The sequence below is a fragment of the Carex rostrata genome, chromosome 16 (assembly GCF_964058835.1).
Source record: "Carex rostrata chromosome 16, lpCarRost1.2, whole genome shotgun sequence".
NCBI lineage: Eukaryota > Viridiplantae > Streptophyta > Magnoliopsida > Poales > Cyperaceae > Carex > Carex rostrata.
Window position 1 is genome coordinate 3,571,548 of NC_135933.1, and position 17,162 is coordinate 3,588,709.

A 17,162-nucleotide genomic window follows, 5' to 3' on the forward strand; every position below is an offset into this window, starting at 1 on the left:
AAAAGATGTTTAGTTGTCTACTAACCTACCAAGCATTGTATAACACTCACATATGTGAACTTTAGGTTTTACATCTTATTATTAGTGGGTTGATTATCTAACTAAAAGAGACCCTGAATTTCATTCTAAAAGCTCCAGAATTAATGAAAAATTCTTTAGCCTGATCAGTCCTTTTGCTTTTGATAGTGAGCCTTTAATTTCCACTATACTGTGTATACTTTATGGATTTGCATGTTGAAGTGCAATATTCTACATCTTAAGTGTTACGAGGAATTTATTCTTCGCAATTAAGCAACCATTTGATTCTTGTGCAATTGTCCACACTGAGATGGTGACAGGATTTCATTATTTATGCTTTTTCAGAGCAGCTGGATATATTAACCGGTGACTAAATATAATATGAATGCTTAATCTAAGTATAGTTGGAAGCGATTATATATCTAATTTTGATTAAACCACCATCTTATACTATTTACAATAGTTTTGGTCTGATATCGCAGAAATTTTTGTTTTGATGGGTCTACTACCGTTCTATCGATATAGGATTTCCTAACTATATCAAAAATCAGATAATTGATCGGGATGATCCGATATAGGCATCGACCCAATTGATGATATTAACACTTTTTATTTTTTTAATAACACAACATTACATTGACAATTTTACCCTTAATATAATATTTTCTTTAAAAGTTGATTCTCTCTCATATCTTATCATAAACTTTCTTTCCTTAAAAGAAAATTGTTTATAAAATGTTATTTTGTTTAAAATCTATTTCTCTCTCATATACTATTGTATGTTTTCTTTCCTTAAAAGTTGGATTTATAAAATTAGTGAGTAGTTTGTCGTTTGATTTGTTTTTGTCCCATCTTAAGATTTAAAAAATAAAACAACGAAATATATAATTATTATGAAAATCTAGCAAAATTGTATATATCGATTTATTTTACCCAACTCCACAAATTTTATTGGTTAAAATATGAGTAACATTGTTTCAACTTGATTTATTTTATTTATTAATTTATTTAACTATCCAATTTTTCTGAAAACTGACCCCAACAATCTTAAGCATATGTATTCCTTAATGCAGATAGTATTTGTATGATTTATCATTATGATTTTTTATTTAAATTCAGTAATTATATTAATGAAATTATTATTAATCTAAAATTGATTTTAATTATTATATTTATAACTAAATTACAATCGGAGGTATAAGATAATAGAAAATTGAATAATAAACTAGATGATTATTAGTTCATGAAGTTGTTCATCTTAATATATTATAAAATTGTAATTGTTATTTAAAATTACGAGGACCTAATTCAGTATTTTTATACGATGAGGTTTTGCTATGATATTAACTCATTTGTTAAATATTATGTTATATAGTTTCATCCAAGAGATATCATTATTAATTTCAAATTATTTTTTATTTCATTCTTTGTAACATATATAAGTCTGTCCAGTGTTTATATATTTGCATGTATAGGAATTAGATAAAAAATATGCACTGTAATATCAAATCGGTTAATGTAATATTTAACTCCAAAGGTGTTTTATGTTATCAGAAGTCATAACCTTACTAATTATTTAGATTTATTTGTTATAACCATTATACATAGTTCAAAATAATTTATTTGTTTCATTGATCTTCAATGACATTGGATTCTAATAAACAAAGAGTTTAAACTTTAAATCTTTAATTGTCAAATATGTATCCACTATTTAAGTAGGTCATATATTAAATTTGATAGAATTGAAACAGGTACTCGTACATTAAGCGACTTAAAATTTTGTATAGGGTATTTTGATTTTGGTTCTTCCGATATTATAGCACATACATGTGCCCAATAATATTTTTTTTCACTCCTAAATATATTACCGAATGTTGTAAAATAACAAAAAAATTAAGTGAAACTGCGAAAGTGATACATTTTAAAATTAAATGAAAGTAGTTGATTCCGAAATTAACATACGTTGCCAAAATGTAGGTCAACTCCGTAAGCTTATAGAACAGATTCACTGGTGATTTAAACACATTAAATAGAGCCCACAAGGCTTATAAATTTGTTCCGAATAATGAAAAAGGCCCAAAAGGCCCAACTCAATGAAAGTAATGAAAAGTTGAAAACGGCCCAGAAGCAAAAAATCCCAGTTCGTTCTGTTACCTCAAAAAAAAAAAAACTTACCTATTATTGAAGTTAATTTTAGAGTTACAAAAAGAAACGACAGTTCGGTTTTTTGACAATGAGTCAAAGAGAGAGCAGAATTTTATATTTATAGAAATTTATTTAAAAAATAATATAGCAAAATAGATTGACTTTTTGGAATTTCCATCCCATATAGAGAATCTAATCATTAATTCTGTCTTTTTAAAAAGACAATAGAGTTATAGAGGCAGATAAAAAAATTTGTGACATGGTATGTCAGATGGAACGGTATATCAAACTAATTGAATTATGGATTCAGTTCCTTTAATAAACAGTGCTAAATAAACCTTCTATGCATCGAAAATTCGAAATATTGTCGTCATCAATCAATTTTTTATACTATTAATTTCTATAAATAGAATTCTAATAAGAGTGGAATCTTCGTGGTCATCGTGGATGGTATGCATGCCTTGCACATTTGAATTGCGTGTCGGTATGGTGTTGCTCCACCAATCCCAGTTTGTGGAAAGCGCCGAAGACCAAGTCAGGAGATCTGAAGATACTTTGGTTTTGGTACATGATTTTCGTTTTAGTTGCTTGTCTCCCTTTTACAAAATGGCCGTTATTTTGTTTGCACCTTGAATTTTATGGGAGAAAACTGCACGTTATAAGCAACGCAACTACTCCTTCCCACACGCCTCCTCCCTCCACTCGGATCCTATATGAGCAAAGTATCTAGGGTTAGTTCGGCAACAACAATTGTTGTGACAATGACAATTTTTTAATACAGAAATGAGAATATCAATTTGTGATTTTTTAAAATCTTTTAATTCATGAAAAAATATATATTAATATAGATATTTGACAGCAAGCAGATAAATTTTAAGCAACATGTGTTACATACAATTTTATTGTATATCATAATAGCAATACCACTATGTTGTGTTTGATCAATTATTATTGTATTGTTAAAATGTTATTTAAATTAATTTTAGTCGTGTGTTTCAATTTTTGTATAAATATATTTTAAACTATTAGCTTAATCACAATTTAATGAATAGTCAAATTAATGAATTTAATGAAGAGTCAAATTAATGAATTTAATCAATGGTCAGATTAATGAATTTAGTAAAGCAGCTATGTAAATATTAATGAATGGTTCATTTAATGAATTTAATGAAGGAGCTCCGTACTTTATCCTCACGCTAAGAAACAGCTCCGCCAATTGAGAAAAATAATAGAGTTCTAAATTAATTGTTTTTTTTCCCCATGAACACTCATTCTTGAAATGAAAAAAATAACTTTTTAAAAATTTAACCGAGAAAAACATCTATATGCCGAACACCTCCAAGAATAAAAAATGTTCATGTGTTACTTTTATCCATAAAAAAATTTCATGAAAAAACATCTGTCTTCCGAACATATTCTTAATGTGGCTACATTTGAGTTACAAACATGTATATATTATATTTTGACATATCTTCAAAATCTTCTCAAATTTAACAAATTATACAAACAATATATAACTTTTTTTCATATTATTCGTAAAATCTACAAAGTTTTTTACATTTATTTGTACAAATATCAATATTTTAATTAAGACCTTATATAAACTTTTTTGAATTCTGAAATTATCACTACAGTTAATCAAAATTACTATCTTCATCATTTGTTAACAATATAGTATACATTTCAAAATTTCTCAAACATCTAGTGAGTAAGCAATGAAATTCTTAATTTCAACTTACTATAATCTTTATTTCCTTTATTATCAATTATATGTTCAAATAAATTTTAATCATTAGCAGTGATCTGATGATTATAGGATTTTATTTTAGTTAATTAGGATCTTTTGTACAATGGAATTTTTATCCATTAATTGTATGAACTGTTGTGTTTCTATAAGAAACAGGTGAAGGTTTCCACTTTTGTCAAATAAAAAAAAAAGTTCAAATAAATTTGAGTGCAATTCGGCTATATATTCATATCTCTTTTTTTTTTTCATAAAATATATGATAATATGTAGTTGTGTTAAAGTTATATTGTTAGACTATTTTTTTCGATTTTTTTTACTAATAGAAAAATAAATAAATAAAATATGGAAAAAGAATACGATTCTATAAAGTTTCAAATTGGCCCGGAAAGATAACCTATCCATCCATATTTTTTTTTTCTCTTTAGTTAATTACGAATCGTTAATTAGTGGTTACCATTAACTAACTGGATATAATAGTCTATTCCGTTCGGCAGCGGACATGATACATTATTCCGTTCTTAGTATAAATTGAGATTTCGTGAAATCATGCCTATTTTTTTATATTTTATATTTTTATTTTTTTATTAATAAAAAGAATCAGCAATCTCTCACAGAATAAATCCAAAACAGTCCACAGAAAATCCTGCCGTCCCGTTTTAGCTGGCCCACAGGCGTCCCCTTAGATCCAGGAGAAATAGCTTCCCGTTCCAGTCGAAATACCTACTGATAGTGAAGTGTAACGTACGAACGTATGTAACGTGCCATTTCAATTCCAGACTTCTCTCCACTATTTCTTCCCACAACTCCGCCTTTCTCTTTACAACCTCTAGAGAAAACTAAGAATCACATCCAAGGAGAATTAAATTTAAGAAAAGAAATAGAGAAAGGCAACACTTCCGTATCTCTGTAGCCATCTTTAGCGGTCCACCTGATCTTTTTGACTTGAACTCTCAATTAATTGCTCAGCTTTCTCTTTTGTTAGCCACCTAATTGCTCAATTTAATCTAAGTCGAAGCCCCTCTGCCTCTATTTTTCCCTTATTGATAAATCTAAGAGACTCCATGGCTAGCATCTCTTTAGCTCCTACTCAATTGAAGCATCAGAGCTGCTCTTCACTATATCTGCAACGAAGGCCTGGTTACCTTTATGGGAAATTTAGGAGAGGTGGAAAGCGCTCCTTAACTCCAGTAAGTTCACTTCCCTTGATTGCTAATTAATAACTAATTAACTTGTTTTAGTACAATTGGTAGTTATAGAGCTACAATAAGAGATTTGGGTTTTCTAATCTTAGTGCGCTGAGAATAATTAAACTTGGTATTAAATTGTACCAGTGAATCTCAACCAATGGAATATATTACTGAATCAGAAATCAATTGATAAATACAGTAATACACAAATAATAAAATAGAAAGATACCTAAGCACAAGTCAATCTAGAACTGTAATAGTCAATATGCCATTGAGTTATAGAAGTGTTTTTGACTGCTTGAAATATTCATGTACCTTTTTTTCTTTCCCTTTTCCTTGAGATAAACAAAACCTTTTGATAAATTATACCTGTTGATCCGATATGCTGCAAATTTGTTATGGGTGGTTTCAACTTTCAACATACAGCCAATTTAAACCTATATCTTTGTATACATTCAGTGGTTAAAATTTTAATTCGAGCAATATAATATATCTTTTATTCAGAAAAGGGTACTTTTTCAATATGAAATATTTTCCTGTTATAAAAGATACTCTATTTGATATTATTATTAAGAAATACTTTTCTGTCTTATAAAATCAATGGTTATTGTTTAGAGTGTATGGTAAAATTACTCATTTGTTATACTCTCATATAAAATTGCATGCCATCTTCTTTTTTTTCCTAAAGGAAAAATGTATTCATTTTCTACATTTTTGTAGTTGTAGGGTTGCAGTGTAATTAGGCAATTTTCCTATTTTTGTGCTCACCATCAGTCTTTTTAAAAATTTCTGGCTATTCCAACTAAACCTTTTGTTGTTAATAGGTGGCTAGGTTATTTGGGCCGGCGATATTTGAGGCATCAAAATTGAAAGTATTGTTTCTTGGAGTGGATGGAGAGAAGCATCCAGGAAAGTTACCAAGAGCTTATACTCTCACACACAGTGACATCACTTCCAAAATTACCCTTGCCATCTCTCACACTATCAATAGAGCTCAGGTATTCCTCAAATCTTTACTCATGAAAATAATTATCCAAAATTAAGCGCCAGTCACTCCTATAATGTGCAATCCCAAACTAGATATGATAGGAAAGTGATCATACAAGTACTGGCACCAGACGTCACCAAAATTTTTGTGGTAATTTTTGATTTGGTTTGAAAAAATTTCAACTGTTATGCAGCCAATTGAGTTTTTTTAGGCTCTAAAGTTTTTTAGTTGTTTACCCTGCTCTTCTGGTATTTAGTTACAGGGATGGTATAATAAGTTGCAGAGAGATGAGGTCGTGGCAGAGTGGAAAATGGTAAAAGGCAAGATGTCTCTGCATGTGCACTGCCATATCAGCGGTGGCCACTTCTTACTTGATCTTATTGCTAATATAAGATACTACATTTTCTGCAGGGAACTCCCTGTGGTAGGTACACTTATAATATCCCTGATAAATTGAAAAGGGGAGAGTTAGTTTCTTCATATATTGTTTGAGGGTTCATATGCCTCACATCCTTTATCTCCGTTTTCAAAGTCCAAATAGTCAATCCGAACTGCTCAACATGATCTCCATATTAAAATGTTCTTGGAAACCAAATATTATATATTTTTTTCAATTGTTTTACCATTTTTTAGATTGGTGCAAAAGCACTGTTTTTGGATGGTTCCCAAACAGTGATTTTGTACCTATCTAAAAAAATAGTTAAAAGTTTCCAAAAAGTATAAAATTTGGCCTCCAAAATATGGAGATCATGTTGAGCGGGTCGGATCGACTGTATGGACTTTGAAAACGGAGATAAAGGATGTGACGCATGATGAGGCATTTAAACCTCCTCATATTGTTTTTATCAAGTAGAAAAAACAGGGAGCATAAACTGATAATGCACAGAGATAATAAGTTGTTAAAACAAAATCTACTATTGTAGGTACTAAAGGCTTTTGTTCATGGAGATGTGAATCTATTTAACACTCACCCAGAGCTAGAAGAGGCAATGGTATGGGTTTACTTCCATTCCAACCTACCAGAATTCAATCGGGTTGAATGCTGGGGCCCACTCCATGAAGCATCCTCGATTGGTCAGGAAAACTCTGACTTGGAACCCGCAGACCACCCTACCCAATGTGCCAGTCAGTGTGATTGCTGCTTCCCGCCATATAGTCTTATTCCCTGCCCGCAAGATCTCTCAGATGATCCACAGCCCGACCCGTTAGGTCAGACTCAACAGTGATAAATAGAATGATAATAGGATAACAGAAGAACCAATATTATTGTGTGTTATACAACGACATCCTGAGGTATTCTCGATGTTGGGCGCTTCATAACACTATAAACTTTCTTCAGGCACCACAGCAACATATTTCTTTTTCTTGTCAAGTATGCCCCTTTGAATCTATTTATCCGTGGATTATGATATTCGTAGGATAGAAGTATTTGATATTGTCGTGTTAGCGAAAATAGGGACATATTTGATAGGAAAAGGTACAAAATAGGGTGATGTGGTTCATGCATTCATGGAGAGAGTTATGTGGTGTTAAGTTGCCCCTTTAGTAGGTTACATATTAGATTGAATTGTAGTTAGAATAGGGAAGCGAAGGGCTATCGATTGATTCTTTAATTCGGATAAATTGTGAATTTATGCTGTACATATGTAACATATACAAAAATTGTAGTGAAATAAGGATTTAAGTAATTAAAGGATGAATATAGATCTGTAAATGATGGTAGGTTTATTAATTTTGAAATGATTTATATAACTTTAAACTAACTCTTTCTTTTTAATGAAAAGTTGTTAGTTTGTAAATGCAGCCCAGATTGATTAAAACATCAGCATACGCACATAAATGTACTGTAAATGTATTTCTTTGTAAATAAGGTTTGATAATTTAGATGATAGATGGTGTCTAAATTGATATAAAATATCAGCAGACAATATATAAACGTATTGTAAATATATTTTTTAATTTTATGTATAAAATTTGATGTGTTTGTTTGATTTTTTATGAATAAATTCATAAATTTGTAAAAGACATAAGGTACAAGTTATTTGTCATTGTTGTTGATTTCTGGATCGTATATGTATCTTAAATTAATTAAAAATATAAAAATACACTAAATATTTTTGAAGAACTTTATGCTTGGGATCATGGGATGTATCATGTACCGGTTTAATTTAGCAATAGTAATTTTATAAACATGTAAAAGACATAAGTCAGAGGGGATTTGATAGAATTATCACTTTTAAGGTCTGAAAAAACAATAGCACACTTATAGTTAGCTATCTATAATTAATGCTTTTTAACGGACATACACAAACACATTGTGATATTTGATTTATTTATTTAATTCAGCACGAATAAATTCACGTATTTGTAAAGAAAATAAGTTAAAAAATTATCAATCATTGTTGGTGATTTTAAGATCGTATATGCATCCCAAATTGATTAAAAATATCAAAAAATACACACAAACACGCTATAAATACTATTTGAAGAATTTTAAGCATAATATTTGATCTATTTGTTTGATTCGCACCAGTAAATTCATTGACTTATAAAAGATATCAGTTGACGATTATTTATCAGTTTTGATTATTGTAGGATCATAAATGAAGTCCAAATTGATTAAAAACACTAAGCGACAGTATATACATATTTAAATAATTTTATGCACATTATTCGATCTCTCTCTTTAATTTCGCGAATAATTTTATGAACTTGTAAAAGACACAAGTTGGATGTTACCTATTAGTTTCCCTGATTCAATCCAGTCTCTCTTATCATTTCTATAAATTTGTGCAACAAATCACCTCTCTTGGGGCCGAGAAAATAGCCTCGGACTGCTTCAGCAGGCGTTTCACCTCTTGAGCAATATAATATACTCATCTAGTTAATACCAGCTGTACCTCATCTCACAATACGAGGAAAAATCATCAAAATATCCCTCTTGCCTTCCCTTTTGATCAGAGTAATACATGTAAGCGGTATACTTAGGCCACTTATGAGATAAACAGCTCTCGAAGCTTTTATCTGCTATTTCATATGATGTAGGGACAATTCAGATAATTCTCATCTCTCTACATATCCATCAGAAAAAATAATATCAAATCAAATTATATTTTCCCATGATTCTCTTACTTCATCCCTGTTCCCAAAATCTTCAAATAAAAAATATTGGGATAATTTCCTACATACCCTTCAAGATATCTCCAATTTTTTATTTACCCCTCAAGTTTTAAATTTATCTTATTTATCCCTCAACTCTTATAATAGTTTCTTATTTACCCATCACTTAAACAATTCTAAATTATTTCTAATTAAATTAAAAAAAATTGATTAAACTTTGATTAAAAAATAAAAGACAAAACTACCCTTCTTCTTTTCTTTCTTCTCTACATCTACACCACACGATTTTAATTGTTAGATAGATCTTTTGGTTCGAATTGGATTTATACCTGTATAGTAATTCGCTAACTTATCGTCTCCTCCAATTTTCTTTCTCACGTCATTAGCAAAGAACAAACTCAAAGGCATCTCCACTGACCACTGCCATCCTCCTTGATCCTACTGACTGCGCCGTCGCTGGTGTTCTCGTGCTGCTCCCCTCTCCTCCTCAACCTCAATTTCCACTATTTTGGTGAAGAAGCTAATAAATGATCTCTCCTCATCCTCTAATTTCAGTCATTTCACCTCCTTTGATGCCTCTGGCATCTGCGTTTCTTCGTGCTCTCCCTCCTCGAATCCATCAGCATAGGAGTTCACAAGGTACTTCCTCCTCTCTGACCGCATCCCCATCTACAACTGCAACAGCATCTGCACTGCTGTTTCCAATGCCCACACAGTGGACTTCAATTTCATACACTGCCACAAATAACATGTGGCACAGACAACCTCAATTTCGGCTACTACTATTTTTTCTGATTCTTATTGTGCTGCTAAAACTGTACTAGTTGAATAATTTTCATTTGCAGTTATCTTTTTTATTTTTCTTTGACGGTATGCAAATGTATATTGCATCCAATATGTACTTAGGATGTATATTGTATGCCATATTAAAAGGTTGTATACTTGCATCAATACAAATCAAGTAATGTGTTTATACTTTGCTGCTTTTTTTTTTGTTTGGAATGAAATCCTATGCAAAGTGCCAACATAATTCTATACGTACTGGTGTGGGTCATGTAGTGTCCTATTTGGAGAAGTGCAGACAATGTTGCAGCTGTGGCCACAGGTTGGAGAAGTGGGTGTAGATGTAGAGAAGAAAGAAAAGCAGAAGGTTAGTTTTGTCTTTTATTTTTTAATCAAAGTTTAATTAAATTTTTTTATAATTTAATTAGAAATAATTTAGAATTGTTTAAGTGATGAGTAAATAAGAAACTATTGTAGGAGTTGAGGGATAAATAAGATAAACTTAAGACTTGAGGGGTAAATAAGAAATTGGAGATGTCTTGAAGGGTATATAGGAAATTATCCCAAAAATATTTAATACATTAAGTATTCAATTTAAATAAATTATACTTATTTATATTTTCATCTGAATCTCATAAAAATTGACCATGATATCAAATTACTTAATTTAATTTTCTAATTATAAAAATATTTTAAGTTACACGACTAACTTAGGAGAAACTTATTATTTATTATACTCAAACAATTTATATTTTTATATTTTCTAAATTTTATTGTATGTTCATTGTTAAATTTTAGATTATTCCAAAACTATTAATAACTATAAATCACAAAATTAATATTGATAACAAGTCTTTCGATGAGAAAAATACGGTTTCTATGAATATCTTTCTCAAATTAGAATTTTCCATTATAATTTTCATGGTACAATAAAATATTTATTTTAACACATTCACACTATTATTTTCGTACATATCTATGAATATGAGTTCCAATATATTAATTTTTAGGTTTTTGTAAATTTCATCCCACATGTTTTTTTTTGACAATTGAACATGCCATTAAGAAGTGTGACTTCACCATTGGTTTATAAATGCAAAATGGAATTATTGGAAATGTTGGTTTCTGCTGCAAATATACCCAGGATTTATGTATTTGTATTTTGTTTTCGTTGACAACGATATGACTTCGGTTGTGTTAATATAAATTTTTAAATCTCACAAGCAGGATGCTTTCTTTCTTTCTTGTTGCAATTGCAATAGAACCTCACAATCACGAGTCACATTGGTTATGTTGCGGCGAATGCGGGACATCAAATGATTTTAAAAGGGCCAACCGCCAACGAACATTGCATCTCAAGATAAAGATGATTGATACACGAAATGATATTCTGAGAGCTCCACAGAAGAACTTAAAATGTGGGACCACATATCCCCGACATTTTTTGCTTTATTTATCTTTCTTTTTCTGAAAATTTTTGTTCGCATAAAACTGCGATCGCACAGTTACTGGTATCGCCCGATTGAGATCCTACGCTAGAAATTTAGAATAATTCTTACGAACTCAATTCGGTAGATGATACGTCTCTTTCCCATCTCCTTTCGCACGAATTCTTCACACACGCGCACACACTCTGTGCTCTCTTCCTCCCTCTCTCGCCTCGCTGTACAAGATCGATTGCAAGATCCATGTGAGTAGCATGATCCCAAACCGTATTCTATATTTTCGTCAAAATTTCTAGTCGCAATGCTTCTATTTTCATTTTAAATTCATTTCAATCTCCTTTTCTCACCATTTTTTCCAGCATTTGTAGTTTGCGGATCCAACACAGATGCCTCAGACGAGGCGGATTTCGTCCGGATTCGGAAACGGGAGGAATAGGATCGGCTCTAGCGCTGTTCCACCTTATATTATCCTTCTATTTCTTTTTATTCTTGCCCCTTCCCTCTTTCTCCTAGGGCGAAACGGTGTTAATGCGCGAATCTCTCCTGGTAAGCGGGTCTCTCTTTGAATCTGTTATTCCCGATCTCTCATTACATTTTTGGGGGACTTCGGGGCAATTGTTGTACGATAGTGTATCCTAGGTTTAGGGACTCTATACATTGTAAATTCGTGGTTAATTAAACCATTGTTTGCTGAAAAAATTTGGATGTAAGAGGCATAATGTAAAATTCCCATCTACACGGAAGCTACTTTAAGTGAGGTTGGTTATTGATTGCAGCCTATTTTGTTTTATGGGAAGTAGATCAGCGTATTTCTTTTTATAATCCTTTACAACATGATTCAGTATATTCATAAAAATGAGGGTAGGGTAAATATTATGGTTATAAAAGGCTGCTAAGAATAATTAGCAATACATCCTGTTGCTTGACAGACCGGTAAATTGTATAACATACATTTAAATAAACACAGGAAACTGTTAAGTCGGTCTTTGAATTTTCTATTAGTCTAATTATTTACCTCCCATTTTATGCAGATGAAAAAGCTTTAAACGATAACAGAAAGGTCTGTTGTTATTAACTTCCAATGTTTGTTATCTGTTTTTAACATCAAATTACTTTTGTATGTAACCTCACTCATGTTGAATTTGATTCACAGACAGGGGATTGGAGAGAAAAGCTGGTTGTCAGACATTTAAAATCTTCTTTGACCAAAGAGGTTAGTCAAATTATCTTATGTTCAGTTGGTACCATTTTCAGCTTAGATTTGGTACTTGAATATTTACTTGACATTTATTTTTTATTTTTATTTTTTATCGACAGGTGGTTGAGTCGATACGTGAATCAGAGCCATGGAGTCTTGATAACTTCAGAAAGCATCTATCGGTTTCTTGGAAAATCGATGGCATTGATGATTCTCAGCAGAACACCTCTACGGTAATTGATGTGCTTGTGATATTTTTCAACTTGTGGATCTAGACAATTCAAGTAAATGCAAAAGAGGAACTTGCTGTTAAAATATAGATCTTTAATTGCATGTATGTATTATTTTTTATAATTTTGAAGGACACTAATGCCAAGAATGTGCAAGATAAGCTTGAAAATCCTAAGGCCAGTGACCTACCTAAAGTGCCAAAAGATGACTCTGGTATGAATTTTGTGCTCGTTCTGGACTTTTTGTTTATTGTTTGGTTTAATTTTACATCAATTTTGGTGCACATTAAAGCAATAAGTGACGGGTTGATCTTTTATATGCAGATGATCGCAACACTCGCATAAAATTTGCTAGAAGGGTAAGCATCCTTTCTTTTTGTGTTAAGTATATGGCACCTCCATGACTGAAGAGTATGACATATTAAGATAGAATTTGTCTTTTATTTATGTATACAAAATGTAAAACTCATGTATGCTTTAGCATAAGAAACTTTCAATACCTGCAAATTAAAGTCAATACCCAAAAGAAATAATGATGTGTATTGACAGCAAACAAGGTGCACATGCAAAAGAACATCTTTAATCGGAACATCTATCAGGTGGATTTTGGTGACCATGTATTGCTATCTTCATGTGCCAATCATAAATAAAAGAGTTTAGAAATACAGTACTGATTATCTTCTTCCAAGTTATTACACTTATACTGTACTTGAGTAGAAAGCCCTCTATAACTTTACCTCATTTCTCTTAATTTCAGAAACTAAGGGAGATAAGGCGAGAGAAAAGGGCAGTGGAACTGTTACTACAGGATGATGAGGCATTGGTCAAACTAGAAAATGCTGCGATTGAACGGTCCAAGGCTGTCGACTCTGCTGTGTTGGGAAAATACAGCATATGGAGAAAAGAGAATGAAAATGAAAACTCTGACACAACTGTCAGGCTGATGCGAGACCAAATGATAATGGCCCGGGTTTACATAGCACTTGCCAAGTCGAACAACAAGAATGATATCTATCAGGAGCTGCAAACCAGGCTCAAGGAAAGTCAGCGCACACTTGGGGAAGCAACTATGGATGCTGATCTTCATCATAGGCAAGTACTGGTGTACACTAACATAGTAGTACCGGACTTGTCGTGTATTGGTATTAGCTTGTTATGGTGCCTATCAGGCTAAGGAGTAAGAATACCTTCACTCCAAGATTCCAAGTTACCTGTAATGGTAGAGTTAAGTACCAGATTTTTACATGCTGGTACTAGACTTATTAGTAAGCATCTATTAGCCTACTAATTTGACTTAAAACTTGTAATTCTATGACTACGGTACGACCCCCCCCCCAATTCCCCAAAAGAAAATTAGAGTTCTTTTGAATGAAGTTGAAATAATAAAAACCTGCTTTGATTTTGTACAACTGTAATATTGAATAAATGAATATTTCAACCCAGTGCTCCTGAGAAAATTAAGGCAATGGGACAAGTTCTTTCGAAGGCAAAGGATGAGCTGTATGATTGCAAGGCAATAACTCAGCGGCTTCGTGCAATGCTTCAGTCTGCTGACGAGCAAGTGCGCAGTCTGAAAAAACAGAGCACATTTCTAAGCCAGTTGGCAGCCAAGACGATCCCTAATAGCATCCATTGCCTTTCCATGCGCCTCACCATTGATTACTACCTCCTCCCTATTGAGAAGCGAAAGTTCCCTAGGAGTGAGAATTTGGAGAACCCAGAACTTTACCATTATGCTCTCTTCTCTGACAATGTGCTTGCTGCCTCTGTGGTTGTGAATTCTACAATTATGAATGCTAAGGTAATGGTTGGTCAAGATCTTAAATTTCAGAACTACAGTTGATTCTTTTCTCCTTCTGGTTGTATTCGTTTTTTTTTTCCCATTGTGTGAGATATAGGTTTTTCTTTCTGTTGTGCAAGGTCCATTTGTTGGATTTCAGGTCTAACATCTAGGTACGGTCAGGTGTTTGAAAAAAATGATTGGATCAGGTGTTGGTTCTGCATGAAATTCAACCAGGTCAAGGTTTGTGAACTCCCATAATCTTCACAAACCACAAACCAATAAGTTGATGCATGTGCCTGCCAAATCTTTGTAACCATGCATGTATTTAATTTTCCTTAAACAACTGGATTTCAGGAGCCAGAGAAGCATGTATTCCATCTTGTGACTGACAAATTGAACTTTGGTGCAATGAACATGTGGTTTTTACTGAATTCGCCTGGGGAAGCTACAATTAATGTTGAAAATGTTGATGATTTCAAGTGGCTGAACTCCTCTTATTGCCCTGTATTGCGCCAACTTGAATCAGCTGCCATGAAGGAATACTACTTCAAAGCTGACCACCCGACCACTCTCTCAGCAGGGTCATCAAACCTTAAATATCGCAACCCGAAGTACCTCTCCATGTTGAACCACCTCAGGTTTTACCTCCCTCAAGTGTACCCAACACTGGATAAGATTTTGTTTTTGGATGATGACATAGTAGTGCAGAAAGATCTGACGGGTTTGTGGGAGGTGGATTTGAATGGAAATGTGAATGGGGCTGTTGAGACTTGTGGGGAGAGCTTTCATCGGTTTGACAAATATTTGAATTTCTCGAACCCACATATTGCAAGAAATTTCGATCCAAATGCATGTGGGTGGGCATACGGGATGAACATATTTGATCTGAAGGAGTGGAAAAAGAAGGACATCACTGGTATCTACCACAAGTGGCAGAATATGGTATGTTTTTAAAGTAAATACTTTATTGTGCTTTATAAATGTGTAAACACATTTGTCAAAATCATTATTTAGGTGAATTGCCTCTATGATGTATTGATATTTTCTTCGTTTGAAATGCCTTCATCATGCCTCCACTTTTAAAGTGCTTGGCAATAATAATTCTAAAACTGAAGGATTTAGACTGTTCCAATGTCATTATCTTTATATGTGTGTGGCCTTTTCAACTGCATTTCGATTGGTAGGCATCAAGATCATGAAAAACAACTGAAAAGTTGTCCTTATAATTGGGCGTGTACAAATCTCTTGATGTCTATCAAAACAAAAATAAAAATTCCTCAATCTTTTACATGCATTTTCAGAAAGCAATGTTAATTGTATTTTTAAACGAGTTGTAGAAGTTTGTATTAAACACTTGAAAAGTAGAGGCATATGGAAGCTCCAAATGGAGGCAATTTAAGCCTTCTCATTGTTTTTTTTTTTTTATCTGTAGGATCTTTATTACTGTTATATAATAAATGTTCAAAGTTGGTCCAGTCATGTACTTGCATAATCCTTCTTTCAAATTTAAGAAATACAATTATTAGCAAGTTCTTGTATGGACTTCAGCTTCTACAAGTCCTTAGTCTACTACTCATTCATTTCCTATGTTATATTTTGAGCATAATTTTGTCCTTTATATTCAGCCTTCTATAGCAACATGTGTAGTTTTTGCTAACAATACCTTCTTAAGAGAGATTTTTTTTTTTTTTTGTCAGAATGAAGATAGAGTTCTTTGGAAACTAGGAACGCTGCCACCTGGGCTATTGACATTCTACAAGCTGACACATCCACTTGACAAGTCATGGCATGTGTTAGGTTTAGGTTACAATCCTAGCATTGACCGATCAGACATTGACAATGCAGCTGTTGTACACTATAATGGCAACATGAAACCTTGGTTAGAACTTGCTATGACCAAATACCGACCTTACTGGACCAAGTACATCAAATACGACCATCCGTATATTCGCTCTTGCAACCTTAGTGAATAGGAATAAAGAATAAATTAGATTGATTTGAGTTTTGAGAACAGATGTGACTGAAATTGGGACATGCGGGCTGGTGAGTAGTGACAGCCAAGCAAGCTCCTAGTTGTCTGAAACCTCTTCCATGGTCAAGAAATCTTGTATTTGGTTAATTATTTGCTTAGTGAAGGATGTGGGAACTAAGTGTTTTTTTTTTTTTTTAGTTTTGTTTTATTATTTTCATTGTATCTTAAATAGTTCCATTTGCAAAAGATATTTACTGATTAGTTCAGAGTAGTTTTTATTGAACCTTCTGGTTCTACTACGTGGTATGTTTAAGACAGGTTTATTGTGGATCCACGGGTTCTCTTTCTCTGAAATCAATTCGCTACCATGCAAGTTTTTTATATTATCTGTGTTGTTTTTGCTGTGGACCTGTGGTGAACAATAGCCCATAATTTTTACCAGTGGGAGCTTTATTGTTAGATCATTTCCTTCTGTTATGAGATGTTTAAAACAGTGTTGTAAATAATGGTATGCGGTGGATGGATAGGGTACTATCAACCGATTAA

At 32.5% G+C, this 17,162-nt stretch overlaps 2 protein-coding genes across 3 annotated transcripts; both read left to right on the top strand.

Annotated features, from left to right (window-relative positions):
* Positions 1-4,618: 4,618 nt before the first annotated feature.
* On the top strand, positions 4,619-7,799 carry LOC144567277 (protein STAY-GREEN, chloroplastic-like). The gene is made up of 4 exons (XM_078317378.1): positions 4,619-5,097; positions 5,922-6,095; positions 6,342-6,509; positions 7,009-7,799. Exons 1-4 carry the CDS (start codon positions 4,972-4,974, stop codon positions 7,309-7,311), a joined length of 771 nt encoding a protein of 256 aa, XP_078173504.1. The 5' UTR covers positions 4,619-4,971; the 3' UTR covers positions 7,312-7,799.
* A 3,630-nt stretch (positions 7,800-11,429) lies between these two features.
* On the top strand, positions 11,430-16,882 carry GAUT1 (galacturonosyltransferase 1). Of its 2 annotated transcripts, none has more exons than XM_078317373.1 (11): positions 11,430-11,678; positions 11,793-11,979; positions 12,465-12,493; positions 12,587-12,646; positions 12,751-12,864; positions 12,994-13,075; positions 13,186-13,220; positions 13,619-13,953; positions 14,305-14,662; positions 14,999-15,586; positions 16,342-16,882. In XM_078317373.1, exons 2-11 carry the CDS (start codon positions 11,820-11,822, stop codon positions 16,615-16,617), a joined length of 2,037 nt encoding a protein of 678 aa, XP_078173499.1. In that variant the 5' UTR covers positions 11,430-11,678; positions 11,793-11,819; the 3' UTR covers positions 16,618-16,882. The 2 variants fall into 2 exon arrangements, with proteins under 2 accessions (XP_078173499.1, XP_078173500.1); XM_078317374.1 differs by having other exon boundaries at positions 11,472-11,678; positions 11,802-11,979.
* Positions 16,883-17,162: the final 280 nt, after the last annotated feature.

Bases quoted from the DNA above. Each gene is read 5' to 3' on its own strand.
- LOC144567277 (XM_078317378.1), top strand. From the start codon at position 4,972: ATGGCTAGCATCTCTTTAGCTCCTACTCAATTGAAGCATCAGAGCTGC. The intron at 6,096-6,341 runs GTATTCCTCAAA...TCTGGTATTTAG, and splicing joins ACACTATCAATAGAGCTCAG to TTACAGGGATGGTATAATAA. The intron at 6,510-7,008 runs GTAGGTACACTT...CTACTATTGTAG, and splicing joins TCTGCAGGGAACTCCCTGTG to GTACTAAAGGCTTTTGTTCA.
- GAUT1 (XM_078317373.1), top strand. From the start codon at position 11,820: ATGCCTCAGACGAGGCGGATTTCGTCCGGATTCGGAAACGGGAGGAAT. The intron at 11,980-12,464 runs GTAAGCGGGTCT...CATTTTATGCAG, and splicing joins TAATGCGCGAATCTCTCCTG to ATGAAAAAGCTTTAAACGAT. The intron at 12,494-12,586 runs GTCTGTTGTTAT...TTTGATTCACAG, and splicing joins CTTTAAACGATAACAGAAAG to ACAGGGGATTGGAGAGAAAA.